This window comes from Crocodylus siamensis, chromosome 1 (genome assembly GCF_052110815.1).
Source record: "Crocodylus siamensis isolate JL-2025a chromosome 1, ASM5211081v1, whole genome shotgun sequence".
In the NCBI taxonomy this organism is placed as follows: Eukaryota; Metazoa; Chordata; order Crocodylia; family Crocodylidae; genus Crocodylus; species Crocodylus siamensis.
In genome coordinates this window covers 99,619,028-99,635,243 of record NC_143395.1, presented here as the reverse complement: position 1 = coordinate 99,635,243, position 16,216 = coordinate 99,619,028, and the positions used below count along the sequence as shown (strand labels likewise).

General features: G+C 38.5%; 1 protein-coding gene across 1 annotated transcript in view; it reads left to right on the top strand.

The window, feature by feature from the left end:
* Nucleotides 1–16,216, top strand: part of TBC1D32 (TBC1 domain family member 32) — a 163,443-nt gene that overhangs the window by 70,856 nt on the left and 76,371 nt on the right. The window contains exons 22-23 of the mRNA XM_090038703.1: nt 79–195; nt 4,163–4,251. Coding sequence (XP_089894829.1) covers nt 79–195; nt 4,163–4,251 — 206 coding nt within the window. The remainder of the gene's footprint in view (nt 1–78; nt 196–4,162; nt 4,252–16,216) is intronic.

The window sequence follows — 16,216 nt, the reverse complement described above, 5'->3', positions numbered from 1 at the left end:
AGTTAAAAGTGAATATGTATTTTGGTTCTGTAAATATAAATATTTAATGAATCGGTGTTTCTTCTCCCCTACCCTCAGTCTTTTCTAGCTTTGGTAAACTTGCTATCCTATCCTGCTATTTATGAGCTCATAGGTAACCAGGATATACCAAATAAACCCGAATATTCTCTCCGTGAAATTCCTACAAGTATTATAGTAAGTATTTTTTTCTAAATATAATAGTATATAGTTTTACTTTGAACAAATATCATCTTAACATTAAAATAGTTTCTCTGTCTGCTGTTTAGTATTATATTTTAAAATTATTTTCTGTATTTTTTATTGTGTACAGCATGAGGGCAGTATTTGCACGTGGTACTCTGTGTTAACATAAATTTTACTCTGAAATCCTAGGAGTAATAGATTTTTTTACTCAATTTGAAGATCTTTAGTATGTTACTTAATTAAAATTATTCTTTCGTGAACAAAGTGATACCTAAGAACATTTGTAATGCCACCCCCATACTACTGAGTGCTATACATGTAACTTTAGCATGAAAATTAAAAAAGGTAGCATGTTAAGTTTCATGAGGCAAATATGGCAACAACCCAAATGTAAAAGCAAAATTGCTAGTCAAGTTATAATCTAAATGTAGTAACCTTAAGTAGTGATTTCACCTTCCTTACTTTAGTTTATTCACTGTCCCTACACACAACAAAAATGTCTTTTCCTGTCAGCCCACACATCACATGCAAATTTCAACACTAACCTTGAAAGCAGTTAAAAGTAGATCTTTGTTAATGGATCAGAATGGTGTATTTGTATTGCAGTGATGTATAGGATAAGTCAGCAAGTTTTCAGCCAGAAGTCAGGGTCTCAGACAACTGTTAGTTCCAAGAAAAAGTAAGTGTTTTTAGTTTGTAGTTTTGTCTTTTGGATCAGGAAGTTAGTGTTTTTATTTTTGTTACATTCTCTAGGTACATTTAGCTGATATAATGAGGAAGTATCTTTCCATTTTTCTGTGATTGAATACTTCTGTTCAGAGTCAAGGTGGCGTGTTATGTGAGTCAATGAAGGGAGTAGTCATGTGTTGAAAGGGATTCTGTGTTTGAAGATTACAAGGTTTAGGTGAAACTTTAATAGTGATGTAGCTTTCTTAATTTATGGTGGTGATAATAGCGCACACAGCACATTTTTAACAAATCTTTTTGTTTAAGTGTCTTGTCCAGAGTTGTAAAAAGTGTTTGTTATGTCATGCCAGTTTTACTTGCATAGGTGTATGATATAAAGATCTATGAAGAGTCCTCAAATTATACTTATATAAAGTACATTGATACAGAGTTTTCAAATTATATTCTTTATATCTGCATTAGCTGCTGTACAGTTTTTCTCCTTAGCTTCTCTACAAATGTACTCAATTCCTCGGCTTCCCTCCAGAACTTTATTTCTCCATAATGACTACCAATGGCCCAGTTATCTCCCTCCAAGGTTTACAGAACTCATCTCTGCCCCATCATGGCAAAGTCCTTCCTAGGGCATATAAATATGAGAAGGTGCTATGGTTGTCAGGCAAAAATACCTCAACATCTAACTTTCTGTGCACACAAACGGACAATTTTTTGGAAATCTCTAATGAATTGTTAACATTACTAATTTGTCAGCCACTGACTGAAATTGCAGCAAAAATCTAGGGGGCAAAGGAAAGAATATACAAAATGTTCTTATTTCAGTGATTTAATAAAAAATAACTTTCAGTGAATTAGAGTACATGATGAATTCTTTTTGTGTATTATAATGTGAAGTAGCAATTTCACTTATAATGAAATTGTTCTATGGGGAAAATTACTTTAGTGTCAGTTAAATAAGAATACGTTTTAAAGGTGAGCATCTGCTTTAAACAGTTTCTTTTCCCAAAGTTTTATACCTTATATTGGATGTTACTTTACTTGTATTGGTAACTTAATTTCATGAAATTTTGAAATATAAACGCTGATGAGTTTTGTGAAAATAAGATCCTAAATTTCTCTTTAATATTGTGTTGAAGTTTCTCATTGATTTATAGCAGGGCTAACATTTGTCCTGCAGACACATTATGCTTCCTGACCCATTACTGTGCAGTGGAGGTCTGTGTGCTGCCTATGCAGCCTGTGTAGCCAGGGGAGGGTGCTTACTGCTGGTGCTGCCTGGTGGGGACAGCACCAATGGTACCCAGTGTTGGGGGGATTGCCTGTGCAATGTGTGGCCTCCAGCCACACTGGTCTAGAGTCAGACAGTGATTCTGTCTGGTGCTCCTGAGGCTGTACATCTTAAACAAGAAGCAGACACAACAAATTGGATTTCATCCTGAGTAAACAAAGCCGTTAAGGATTTCCTGGGTTTGTTTGGTTTTTTTTTCACTGTAATAACTGATTTGTCCTCTCCATGACTGAGACCTTGTAGAGAAGTTTCTGTGTCCCAGCTATCCTCAGAGCTATCGCCCAGAGTCTCTCACTCCTTTGGCAGGGGTCGCCTATGGCAAGCAGGCATGAGGAGAGGTTCTAGACACAGTACAGTCTAAACCCCAAGTCCTTAATGGCAAATTAGGTGAAAGAAGAAGCAAATTAGGTCAGGTTCTCAACCACTATAACAACGGAAGGAAACAAGATGGAGTTCTCCTCTTATCTAGGGTTTCCCTTGCAACTGGGCTCACATCTCTACCTTGTTAAGATTGTGTGGTTGCTGTTTCCATACACCAGCTTCCTCACATTAAACAAAGTCATGTGCAGGCTTCTGCCATGGGAAACAAGATGCCATGTTGCCAGAGGAAATACTGCAAGGACATATTGAAGACATACCTCAAGAAAAGGAATGCCGATGTCAAGACTTGGGAGGAGCTGGCTGCTGACTGACTCAATTGTGCCACAACCTCAGCATCCTCAACCAAGCAGGTGCCCAAGGCACCTTGCCTTTGAAGCAGAGAAGAGAGAGCAGAGGAAGGAAAAGGAAAGAAATTCTGGCCTACAGGTTACCCTCCCCTGTGGAAAGATCTATAACTTCTTCAGACAAGTGTGTGGCTCAAGGATTGGCTTCTAGTCGCCTCAAGACTCCTCAGTGAGCTGTGGTAGAAATCATCCTTGAATTGAGGGACTGCCATCAACAACATTTGCATCTAAGAAAATGTCATCAGTGGATGTTTTTGTGAATTTTGTGTTGTAGGTTTTTTTTAAATTAAATTATTGCTTTAGAAATTGCAATTTGAATATAAAACAAACCAGAGGGAGAGAGAATTCATTTATAACTGTGGAGAGACAGTAGGCAGCCACTGGTTGTTTACAGTTACAATAGACACTGTAGGCTAAAAAATAAAATTAGACAAATGAAACCCTTACAGAGTTAGGGAAAATATATTCCCCATGAGCAGGTTATTCTGTAATTGTCCTCCTCTGAAACATATGGTACTGGCTCTAGTTAGACTGGATGTGAGACTAGCTGGACTGCTTTTCATCTCCTGTGGCCATCTTTTGTTTCTATAGAGACTGATCATCACCACAGGTGTTAAATAAATTAGCCAGGTACTAAATAAAACTAATTTTCCATATTTTTAAAGTGTAATACCTTGCTATTTTTCTTGTGTGTTTAATTTTAATAGAAATTAAAGTATTATGTGTCCAGACCTTGATGTGTAATTAGTGAAATTAGGATATGGACAAGCATCATTGTAGTCACTTTAAACAGCAGGGGAAACTGCTGCTCAGAGGCATGCAGTCCCTAGTTATGACCTAAACGTTACATCTGCATGTGCTTGTAGTGATGCAACTTAGCTAAGTTCTCCTACCTTTGATCCTGCATGAAAGAAGCTTTGCTACACTGGGATTGCTACAAAATCATGCTGATGTGATAGTTGCATTATAAAAGCTTGTATTCATGTCCTTTGATAGAGATATACGTTTGTTATGTCTGTAAATAATACAGATATTTGGCTTGTTTCTGAACCATTGACGTAACTGGGAGTTTCTCTATTGATTTTGGTGGGAGAAGGAGCTCTAAAGAGCAGTAATGTCTTAAAAATAAATTTGTAAAAAAAAACCTGCTGAGTTCCTTGAGTACAGATGTGTTTTCCAAGAACCGTTCATATATAAGTAAACATATGTTAGAAATGTAAATAAATTCATAAAGACTTTACGTTAATGTTATATTTTTCAGGATATCATTGACAGACTTATAATCTTGAATTCAGAAGCTAAAATTCACTCTTTATTCAATTATGAACAGTCTCATATCTTTGGTCTAAGGTAAGATGCCTTATTTTCATTTTCTGTTCAAACTGATTAAATAGACTAGAGCAAGCTTGTATCTGTTGTTTCTAGTAAATCTACATTATGGCTTTTTATTATGAATAAAAGTAATATTCACTTAATTTTGTAATATAGAAAGGTTGACTGAAAAAAGCATGATACAGAATTAGGAAACAACCAAATAATAATCTTATTTTTAATAACTGTGTATATGATATTTAAAATCAGTTGCACCTGATTATTCAGCATGGTTGTTTGAAAAGAAAATCTAATGCATCCTGCACGATACATTAAAATTAGTCCGCCAAATAATGATGTATACTGAGTATTTAACATCTCTTTTTTATGTTTAACCTATCCACAGGAAGTTTGCCTATTTTAATTATATACTAATTCCAGTAGTATTCTTATGCTTAGATCAGAGAATACCGCTATAACTTGAATGAACATATTAAATTACACCCACTGTATGTGGTTTTCTGCTGTAACATCTAATTGCATTCCAAACATAAATTCAGAACTAACCACTTACGTTCTTTCTTTTTTACTAGACTATAAAATACATGGCATGATACTGTTTGTATTTTTATATTTTTGTGGTTCCAGGAGATTGGGTCTCTTTCCTGGGTTATAGTTTACCTTTTGAAAAAAATTGATAATCCTTTTTTGGGCAAAGTAACGATCCCAGTTATTTCATGCTGCCAAAAATCAGTTTTCTAGCCATTTCTTCATACCAAAATATTAGAGAAGATCACCCCATATAGAATATGTATTTGTGTTTGGTGCACTATAGATTGCAACACATTTATATGGATGTTGAGGAATATATGAGTAGCAGCATTTTGAGATCTGAGAAATGTAGTATGAAATCCAGGGGCAGATTATTTAAAAAATAAGGGTAATAAAATCAGCAGAAGTGATGAGGCTTGAGACTAACTTTAAAAATTGATTAACTATGTTAATTGGGCACCCAGGATGAAAACCTGAAGTCAATGGCACCATTGATGTTAGTGGAAGAACTCTTACTGAATTCAGTAGGCCAAGAAATCACTTCCAGAAATGGCTGTTTTAAAGATAAAATATGAGTTTGTCTTCATTTGTATTCTATCTTGCACCCCAGTGCATCTTTTACACAGCAAAACAGAACATCCTATTAATTTGAGTTCATAGCTGACTCCTAGATTTCTTTTCGGTTGTGCATGCATCCTGAATGTCGAATGCTTTAAAAATATTTTTAACAAAAACTCTATCCTCTGTAGATACAGATGTAGGGGAAAAAAAAAGGTGTGCTTTACTGGAAGAAGCAGTGCTTTAGTTTGATCCAGGTCTGAAGCTTCTGTAAAGATCAGGTGCTTCAATTGGGCTTTTTGGCACTTTTATCTAAAAACTGATTTAATCAAAACACCAAAAAAGCCCCACTAAAGTGTTTAATCTATACAGGTATTGGGCGAACAGGGTCCAACCAGTGCAATGCCAGTTCTGGACATGTGCTGCGCTCAGTGTGGGGGTGTGCTGAGTTTAAAGTAAATCACCATTTTTGTTTTCTAAGTCTATAAGCAGCCTATGTGATCAGAAATTATGTTTAAAAATACATACAGAAAAAGTACAGATGGGACTGAGAGGTCACTGAAAATCTGAAGGCTAGGCATTGCATTTTACCCTAAATTCTGAAAAGGATAAAAATTGTGAGGTTGTAGACTTCCTATTTTTTAGTTTGTGTAATGAGAGAATCTTCCACATTTTAGGAGAAAAGGATGAAGTAACCTGCTTATGAAAATGTGGAGATCCTTTAGGGTTTTGAAGTAAAAAACAAACGAAAGACAAATTGTTAAAGGACTAAAACTAATTTCCCAGGAGGCCCCAGGAGGTCCTTTTACAGACTCAGAGAGACTTTGAACTTCACAGTTCACAGCCTCCCCCGCGTTGTTTCTTCTGTCTCCATCTTTCTGAACAGCCTTATTTTAAAGGCTTCCTTTTGTTATAAAATGGAAGGTACTCTAATACAGGGTGAACTCAGCTGGCTGCACAAGCTAAATGAGTGGCATGGGGCTGGTCTGTGTGCCAATGTGGGCCCACAGACTGGCCCTGCATGCCAGATCCAGAATACAAGTCCTGTCCAATGTGGGCATCACAGTACATCACTTGGATTGGCCTCACATGCAGGCTGCATCAGTCCCAATCCTACGTGGCATGTGGTAAATGGGGTTCATCTGGGATACACACTGTGACCCTACATGCTACATTTGACATGTACAGCCAGACTACAGGTGCAATCTGGATTAACCCTGGATCTGCATACCTCATATAGCATATGCTGTAGAGTGGGCCTATGTGCCACTCTGGCTCCAGCCCCTGCATTGTGTTTAGCATGCATACCAGATGGGCTCTGTGCTGCCACGTGTAGCATGTGGTGTTGGGGCTAGAATGTGCTGCATGCAGCTCTGAGATCCACAGACAGCACTGCAGGCCAATTGATAGGTTTTTATAGGCTGGATCTGGCCTGCGGGCCATTGTCTTTGACACCCTTAAAGCCTTTCAGTACTACTCATTACGTGTGAGGGGTCCATTATAGAGCAAAATTACAGGTAAATTATTTCCTCTGCCATCTGACAAACTCTGAATCCCATATGGAATTATAGGTGCTTAAAAGATTTTAATACAAATCCTAAACCATTATATTAAATGGCCTTTGGCCTTCATGTCAAGTATTTCTTGTAATAATGATCTTGAGGTTATTTAGGCATTGAAGAAAATAGACAAATCACACACATACATGTATGTATAATCTAGATACTGTAATACCTACAGTATTTATGACACGATAAATTTTAAAGAACCTTTGGAAAAGTCTTTTACACAATAAGATACTTCACAATAAACACAATTAAGACCAGATGAAAAAGAGCAGTTTCCTATGTCTTCAACAGGTGTGTGTGTGTGTGTGTGTGTGTGTGTATGTATATATGTGTGTGTATGTGTGTTGAAGACAGTAGACTGCTGTTTTTCATATATATACACATATATATTATATATACAAATATACATATGTGCGCATGCACACACACACGCATATAAGTATAATATTTTAAGAACTAATAAATGTTGTCCAACTGTTGTTTTAATAATAAATGCTATTTTAATGTTTTAAAAAACAGAACACAAATTACATTGTGCTAAGTAATGACCTTGTAAGGAAACATACTGGATAGGAGGTAAAAGTGTGCTATGGGGTATCTGGAAATATTCCTGGTTTTGTATCTGAGACAGGTGACTTATCCACCAATCTTTTGTCTTAATTTTAATATCAGCACATTTCAGCTGAAAATTACTGTTCTTGAGTTTGTTTGAGGCATCCTACTATGTCTTATGTTTCACCATTGTATCTTAAGTTTGAAAATTGTTAGTAAATAATCTTTATACCTTTATTGTTTTAATGGCTTTTAAGAGTTAAGAGTATGTGGAAGTTGAATAAGTGGTAACAGTTATGGCATTGGCAAGTACAAAGTTTTATTATGATTAATTCAGTTATTACAGTGGTTCAAGAAGACTATACCACTTCATACTCATTCAAAGCTCCCTTCTGAATTAATTTTGGAATTTATCTTAATATCATCTTGCCCATATTGTTCTTGTAAGAGCCTCAGAGCCATGTTCAATCAAACATTAAATGTATATATTTCACTAAATCCCATTTGAAATTAATTTTTCTTGATCTCCTCTGCAAGCATTGTTGACTACAAAGATGTCTCTCTTATTTTTTTTGGAAAATAAATCCTTTCTTGTATAGTCAGTGTGCTCCCTTGCCTAATTCTTTAAATGATATCAAATTTGCTGTAAATTACAGCAACTGGTAATGTTGAATGGTGAACTGTGACATCAGTGACAAATCTGATAGAAGCCAGAAGTTAATTATAATGGATAAAGAATCTGTGTAGAAACAGATGACTAACTAAATCAAGAGTGAAAGGAAGTCTAATGGTTTATAAGTCCATGGTGATTGGACATTCAGTTTCTATAACAGCATGATTTTGGTGAATGTTCTAAAAAATATTGTCTCAGATTTGACACATGCGCACATCCATGCACACACACACACGTTATGAAAGGCTAAATATTTAAACAATAAATACGTTTATACTGGCAATGCACTACGGGTTAATGATTAGTGCAGGATGCAGTCTGGCAGGGAAGAGAACTGGCACAGTGCCGTAGAAGCAGGAAGGTGGCAGGGTAGCAGGAGGGATCGGGGGGTGAGGGAGGGTAATAGTATCCATATTGCGCGCACAGATCTCTAAAGCCAATTTACCAGATTTTTATTTTTAATATTCGGGTGCATCTATATGAGACATTGACTGTGCAGTAGCTAAATAATACTGCGCAGCAGTGCGTTACAGCACTAATAATGCTCATATACTATTGTGCAGTAGTGTGACTTAAAAGGCATTCACTGGTGCTACTGAGTAGTAACTCCGGTTACTACACATTTATTTAGTACTTGATTATACAAGTACTAAATAAATGCACAGTAACCACTGAAGAATAGCATCTTGTGTAGATGCACCCTTTGATAGCAGAATAACACTTGACCTAAGTGTATATACTAAAGTATCTCAAATATTTTGCAGTACTATTCCGTAATGGGTTGGTCATTTGGAGGGCAGATATTTCACTCATTCAGATCTGATGACAATGGTCAGCCTTATTTTTATCTTGTTGCTTGTCCTTGGAGTACTTATAGCTCTTTTTGTTAGTTCATAGGCATTCTACTGTTGCTCACTTGAATAGTAAAGGCAAAAGTGGAGTTAAACACCATTCTTATGCTCATGCTATGCTCATCTGACTTCCAGTGTCTTGTATTCGCTAAACTTATTTTTACTTTTTAATGAATTTGTGATAGGTCCCTTAAAATTGGGATTTTTCACCTATTTATATGTGTAACTAGTGATGTGTTTCTTTTTTCAGTTATGTCCGTAGTTCCATCTTTTGGGTTGGGTTTCCTTGTTGGTTGTGATAAAAGCAAATTAAAACTTTGTAGAAGGATGACCCTGCAAGACCCCAGGTTTCATCTTTCCTTTTAGAAGTGTTTGTCTGTTCTGCACTGTGTGGGGTAAAAATTAAAATAGAGAAAATGCTAAATTATGGCTCTGTACAGCCATTGTCTTGCAGCTAATCGAAAAGACCTTAATGTAAGTGACTGCAGATCATGTGCTCGATGGTCAAGATTAAATGACTAGTTCTACATAAAGACCCCTCCCAGCCTAAGTCTATATCAGTTCTTTATAGTCCTTAACAACTAGGGAGGATCGTGGCATAAGAATGTCATTCATTAGTTTCACAGACAGATATGAGTTCCGTCATCTTGCACATTTACCGAGATTCCATGTTTGATCCCATCATCTGAGATCTGTGAGCATTTATAGACATGCTTCGGGAGGTGTGTGAAGGTTCGGGGGGAGGGCGCTTTAATTAGTGCAGCTCTGAGAGCCGCTCTAAGTAAAGTGCCGGGATCATCACGTGTATCAGCGTCCCCTCACTGAAAAATTGCGGTGGAGCACCTTGCACTAAAGCCCCACTGTCATTTTTCAGGACAGGGATGCTGATACCCATGACACTGGAGTTTCCTGGAGCATGGTAATTACCACACTCCAGCACACTTGATTAATAGAGTCTGCTCCGATGCACTGTAATTACTGTGCATCGCAGCACCCTCCCTACACATATATACAAGCCCTGTGTGCTTTAGCTCAGGTAAGGCCGAAGGCCTGGCCTTTCCAACTGTTAGGCTTGCTCTGTAAATGAAGACTGTCAGGTACCATTTTTCAGAAGTAGGACTCCACAGTTCAGCTGACAAGACTGAATACTCCTCCTTTTCTATGTAGATTAAGTATACATTCCCCTTGGCTCTCATTTGTAGTTGCTTAGCCTGCTGGGGACATGTAGCTGTCTAAGCAAAAGGGCACAGACTTTGCAAAGAATTTCTAAGCTAATCTCACTTTTCTCATGGATAATGCAAGATCTTTGGGGGAACCCCTCCCCCCCAAATGTACCTATTGTTCTCTATTTTGCTTTGTTTCCCATGTTATTTAATGTCTGTTCAGGGACTCCAAGTTTCTAATGTCTTCTCTCCTTCTTACTTTTGGCTCAGTCTTGCTACCTTGTTCTGGTAAGAAATCCTGTCCTTTTCATAGCTTGTAGTCCTCTTTGTCATATGATTTCTTGATTAGTCTGAAATCCATGTCAAGGAATCTGTTGATTGATTACTACTTACCTGTCAGTTCAGAATAGAAATTATTAACAAATAGTTTGTAACCAGGTCCCCAAAGTGCCATAAGTAAAGTTCATGTCAGGTTTAGACTTCAAGAAGCAGAATAGGTCTTAGCCAGCCTGCCAGTACAGGTTGACAGAGGAACTGAAAGCTGTTGTGGCTGATGTTCCTGATATGCTACTGCATGAATGTGTGGGTGACAAAAAAGCATGTCATCAATCTCAACAGTTACAATCTTTTTGAGGATTTTAAACATGTAGTGCTATGGGAGTGGACATCCTAGGAAAAAATCTGCAAGCAATACAATACTCAAAACTAATTAACTCTCAATCTAGTAAGTAGAAAAAGGAATAGTTTTATGTTAAGGATCAATTTTTCTCCTCCGAGGCAAAGAAACTCATGAAATGCTCTCAGACTTGTGGATGCTTGGCTGTGATAGAGGCAACAGAAACAGTTGAATTAAAAGCCTGTTGCATAAGGGCCTGATTAGCCATCCCCCTTCAAGTTAACTCTTTTTTTTCTGAAGTTTCTATAACTAATATTGACAAACTCAGAAAACATGATTAATAAACAAATACTGATGACATTTTTTTCTTTGTTTCCAGTATCTTTCCTGATATTTGAGTATATTGAACACATACATGCCTAGGCATGCTTCTAAAGCATGCCTATGCAATTTATTCATAATAGAGATTTTCAAAGATGCTGCCTGGTGCACCATACTGGTATTCTTGCAGCACTTCCTCTGTTTAGGAGATCAGTTTGTTCTTTATTTTTGGTGATCAATGCTAGATTCTTTTATTCAGTTATCGTTATGTATCTATTCATTTTCTAGGAGTTTATTACTGAAAATTGGGTCCTGGGTATGCCTGTAAACTGCATCTGCCTGGAGGGTTTGGTGGCAATATAGTGGGGCTACCCATGGCAGAGTATCTCTGATTAAACTACCACAATGTTGCAACCTCCTGAGTAAGGTGACTATATAGGTACTCAAAACCCTAGCCCTTGCTGCCTTATAAGTACTCCTTGGTTAGAGAACAACTAAGGGACATCAGCCTGACAGAAACAAGCCTTTGCTGTTGCTCTCTGTTCTTATCTGTTGCTTTCTGGCAGAAGCTAAAGACCTTTAGGTACTGAACATGTAGACTCATTTGGCCTTTGGATACTGCCTCAGTAGTCTAAAGCGGGGCGGTAGGTCTTGGGCAGTCTCCATTCTTCCATACTCTTACCTAAGGATATGCAGTGAATGTCTTGGTGTGGTGGTTGCAGGACTCCGTACAAGTGGCTTCATTAGGCACCTGACTAGACCTCTTACTTATGCACCATGACCTAGAGGATTAATGATTACTACCTGTTACTGAAAACTAATCTGCCAGTTGTAAGGGATCTGCAGATATTTATAAGGGGACAAGAAATGAAAGTTAGCATCCTGTAACTGAAATTGTTCGACACATTCACTTTTAACCAAGGTATGAATTAAAGGGGTCCAAAAGAGACAGGAGCCCCCCGTAAGGTTTGAAAATCATAAACTGTGGGGTCTTCAATCAGATTGCTCATTCACTTAGGTGGACTTGTTATCAATGAACTGGTTTATTTATCTATTTTTTTGCAGTCCCCACCCTGCAAGAGTCAAAGTGTAATTTGAACCCTGTTTTTAATCACTTTTAGCCATTTGTAATATTCTAAGTGAATAGGAGTGACCTAAATATTGCTTGATATCAAAGTGTTTTATATAACTGTATTGAATGTTTAGATGAACAGTTTCTTAGATCTGACTGTCACTGCTTTTTGCATAGCAACAAGCTAGTGGTCACCTAAAGACTGTGACTACAAACTATTCCAGATTGGAGCTCTCCAAATATATTCCCTTTGAAAAATGATAGTTACAGGTGAATAACTCATTTCTTTATGTGTGGAGAGTGGAGATATGTAATTAAATAAAGAGAACTTATATGCCTAAAAGTGGAATTTTTTGAAGCTGGCATGATTTTAGGTTTAAGCAGTACATCTTTTTTTGCACTAAAGCATTCATTTAGGTTCTAGTAAGGATAATATTTTTTAAAGAACTGTTATATTGCTCTGTGTACATTCCCCCTTTAGAATTGTTTATGTACTCAAGAGCAACTCTAAAAACCTACAAAAGTCAATTTGCTTTTAGAGCAGGGGTGGCAGTATCTGGCTCATGGGCCAGGTCGGGCTCATGGTGGACTCCATTTCCCAGCAGCCCCTGCCCATGTTGCGGTGGCTGGTTTCCCTGGAGACCCCAGTAGCAGTAGTGCTATGACAGTGCAAGGCCAGGGTTTCCATGGAGACTGGCCCCAGCAGCAATGACATGGCACACAGCTGGACAGAGAGTTGCTCTGGGGCTGGGATTTTGCTGCAGTGACAGTGGTCTGGAGCCAGAGCAGAACTGTGATCCTCTGCCTGTGCACCCAGGGCAGGGGTGTGCAGGCAGCCGATTGTGACTCTACCCTGGCTCTAGACCACACTGTCACCACTGCAAGATCCCAGCCCCGGAGCCACTCCCCACCCAGGCATACACCGTGCCACTGCTGCTTGCTCTGGTCTCCATGGAAATTCTGGCCCAGCACTGTCACAGTGCTGCTGCTCCTGGAGTCTCCATGGAAACCAGCCACAGCAATGTGGGCAGGAGCTGCTGGGAAACGGAGTCTGGCTGCTGGCCGAATCCACCATTTTTGCCCTCCTGTTCTTGAGTCGCTTTTATTAATGTGAATTCAACAGTATGGATCTACAGAGCTACCACATTCAGAAAAATAGATGAAATTAGATATTTTCAAGTTTGTACAGTAAATAGTTTTCCACTGTTAAGCAATATTAGTTTTTCATACAATACATTATGGTGTATATATTTCTTTTATAATGTTTCCATTTGTTGCAGGAGTATAGAAGAATATAAAAATATATCATATATATTGGCTTACAGAATCTAGTCAGAAAAAGATTTAAGAATGAGAGCTTTAATGGCTTACACTATGCAGCCATCTAAAAATCAATCGGTCTCTTGAAACTTGCCTCAGAGCCATATGCGTTAGTCAGAATTTTATATAGTGTACTCTAATAAAATCCAAATGAATAAACTTAATTCCAGAGAACCTGAGAGATGAAGAGGCATTTATTTGTTTCTCAAATATTGTACATGGGATATAGATAACTTCAAAGGTAATATACCCTCCTAAATACAGAAGATAGAGATGCACAGTTGTTATCACTAGGACAGCCTACTTTTAGTATTTTTTAAAAATGCATTCCTTTAAAAGTATCTGCAGTGTGTGTACTGTTAATTAATAGAATATATGAGTTAATGACTGTTCTGTAGTAAGAGGAATTAATTAACCTGCTTTCTAAAGAGAGAAGGTATCATTCACATTTCTTCCTCAGGTCAACATACTGTTTAAGTTGGCTCTTTTTCATTTTAATAAATGTCTCTTGCATTATACTTACCATATTTTTCGGACCATAAGACGCACTTTTTTCCCCCCAAAAGTGGGGGGAAAATGAGGGTGCGTCTTATGGTCCGAAGGTGTGTGTCCCGGGGAGACGGGGCGGAGCTTGCCCGCGGAGGCGGCGGAGCCCGAGCGGGACACCCGCCGCTTGTTTATGCCGTGTCCCGGGGAGACGGGACGGAGCTTGCCCGCAGAGGCGGCGGAGCCCGAGCAGGACATCCGCCACTTGTTTACACTGGAAGCCGGCGCCCATGCCGGTGGCCGGGAGCCGGCAATAAAAATGGCCGGCCACCGGCACACATAGTCTCTCCTGCCATAAAAACTGGGTGCGTCTTATGGTCAGGTGCATCTTATGGTCCGAAAAATACGGTAGTTAAACCTTGAATGGGTTGAATTTATTCTTGCCCACAAATTAAAAATAATTCATTTTTAAACTGAAGGAAAAATTTCTGAATACAAAGAGTTTCCATGTGAAATTTTGGATTTTTAAAACATCTCTTGTTTCATTTTCACTTGAAGATCATTTTCATTACTGAATCATTACATTCTTTCACTAGGTTCAGGAACTTTTTTCCCATTCCACAAACATATAGAAATAATGTGTTCCACGGCCAGATATCTCAATTTTTAAACCAAGAGACATCCCTATTGCCGGCACAAGGTGCCCAAGGGAGGCAACAATTGGGTTCGTTGCCCGGTATGCGTCGCGCCAATAAACACACTGGGGGGAGAAGTAGACGGAGTTTATTTGAGCTCAAGTAAAAGGTGCAGGGAGACTGTATTGTCTCAAATCCTGCGCCCCTAGCCCTGCAACAGTGTATTTTTATACCCTGGTCAATTTTCTGCAGTAGTTTTCCACTAGTTGGCTTCCACTCCCCCCACCCCCTTCCCTCCTCCCTTCTCTCTCTGAGCAGTGTCCTTGCATTCCACAGATAACAGTTTTAGGGAGTTTCAGCTTGCCTGCTACTCATCCTGTTTTTCCAGTATTACAGGAGGTTACAAAAAGTTCAAGGAAAGGGTTACAAAGGTTCAGGAAGGGGTGGGGGGGCCCTGGCTTGCCTGGGCCCAGAGCAGAGGGGCTTCATCGATACTCGTGGTCTTCCATCCCTCTGAGTTACCTAGGGTTATGCCCAGTGACACCAACATCCCTCTCCCACAGACCTAATGATCCCTGAACTGAGCATGTCTACACATGCCCTAACAGTGTAGTTATTACTGCGCCATCATTTAGTACTTGCTTTAGGAAGTACTGGATGATTACATGGTAACAGCTATTACTGTGCCATGCAGGCAGTTATTTTTAGCAGCTGTGTTGCCATAGCAATGTGCTATAGCGAGGTAGCTCATCGCTACAGCAACACAGTGTCAGCATCATGGCTTGTGCCTGTCGGCCAACACTGTCATGGCAGGTTGTCACTACAGTGACGTAGCACCTCATGTAGATATGTGCAGTGATGATGTTTGGAGAGTTATGCTAGGAATTAAGGGTTTTTGCTTTTCATAGATTTTCAAAATAAATCTCAGTAAGTACTTTCTACTTAGAAGTTGGCAACATGGGTTTTTTTTTCCTTTTTCTAATTTCTTTTAAGATTCTTTCTATTTTAATATCCTTTCTAGTTTGAGTAGGCCTTCCTTTCCATCTGTAGTTTCCAGTGCATCTTAACTATGATTTTGGCAACCTCTAGTGTTTTTAGGAGAGGCATCTGTTACAAATGCATTCAAGGCTGATGCCATGATTTCTACTTGTACATATACAGAAAGGCTATTTAGTTAAAGTAGTTTCTTGAACAGATGCCCAGTTTGCTGCAGTTTGTTGTTTAGATGGGCTGCCTATCATCCTTTTCTATGATGCTTATCTGCTAGTCAGTCACGTGCACTGGATGTCATGGGAACAACTACTCGATGATGATAAACAGGTTATTTACTTTACAATAGCTAAAGTTCTTTGAAATGGCGTTCTCCATATGTCTTAATCTGTCCTTCTATACTAATGTAGAGTCACAATAACGGATTTTTGTTATTGGTCATCCCAGGATGTGTGACATTGACAGTGTGATTTTTCACTTCGTTAAATGCCAATGACCCCTTCTTACATTATCAGAAATAACTGAGAGTCAGTGCAGTGTAAAAATGACAGGCCCATTGTCAAAACATATGGCTTTACTTAATCTTTTCAAATCACAATTGTTCATCCTTAAATCAAGTAGTTTGAAGTTGAAAGTGAACAAGATAA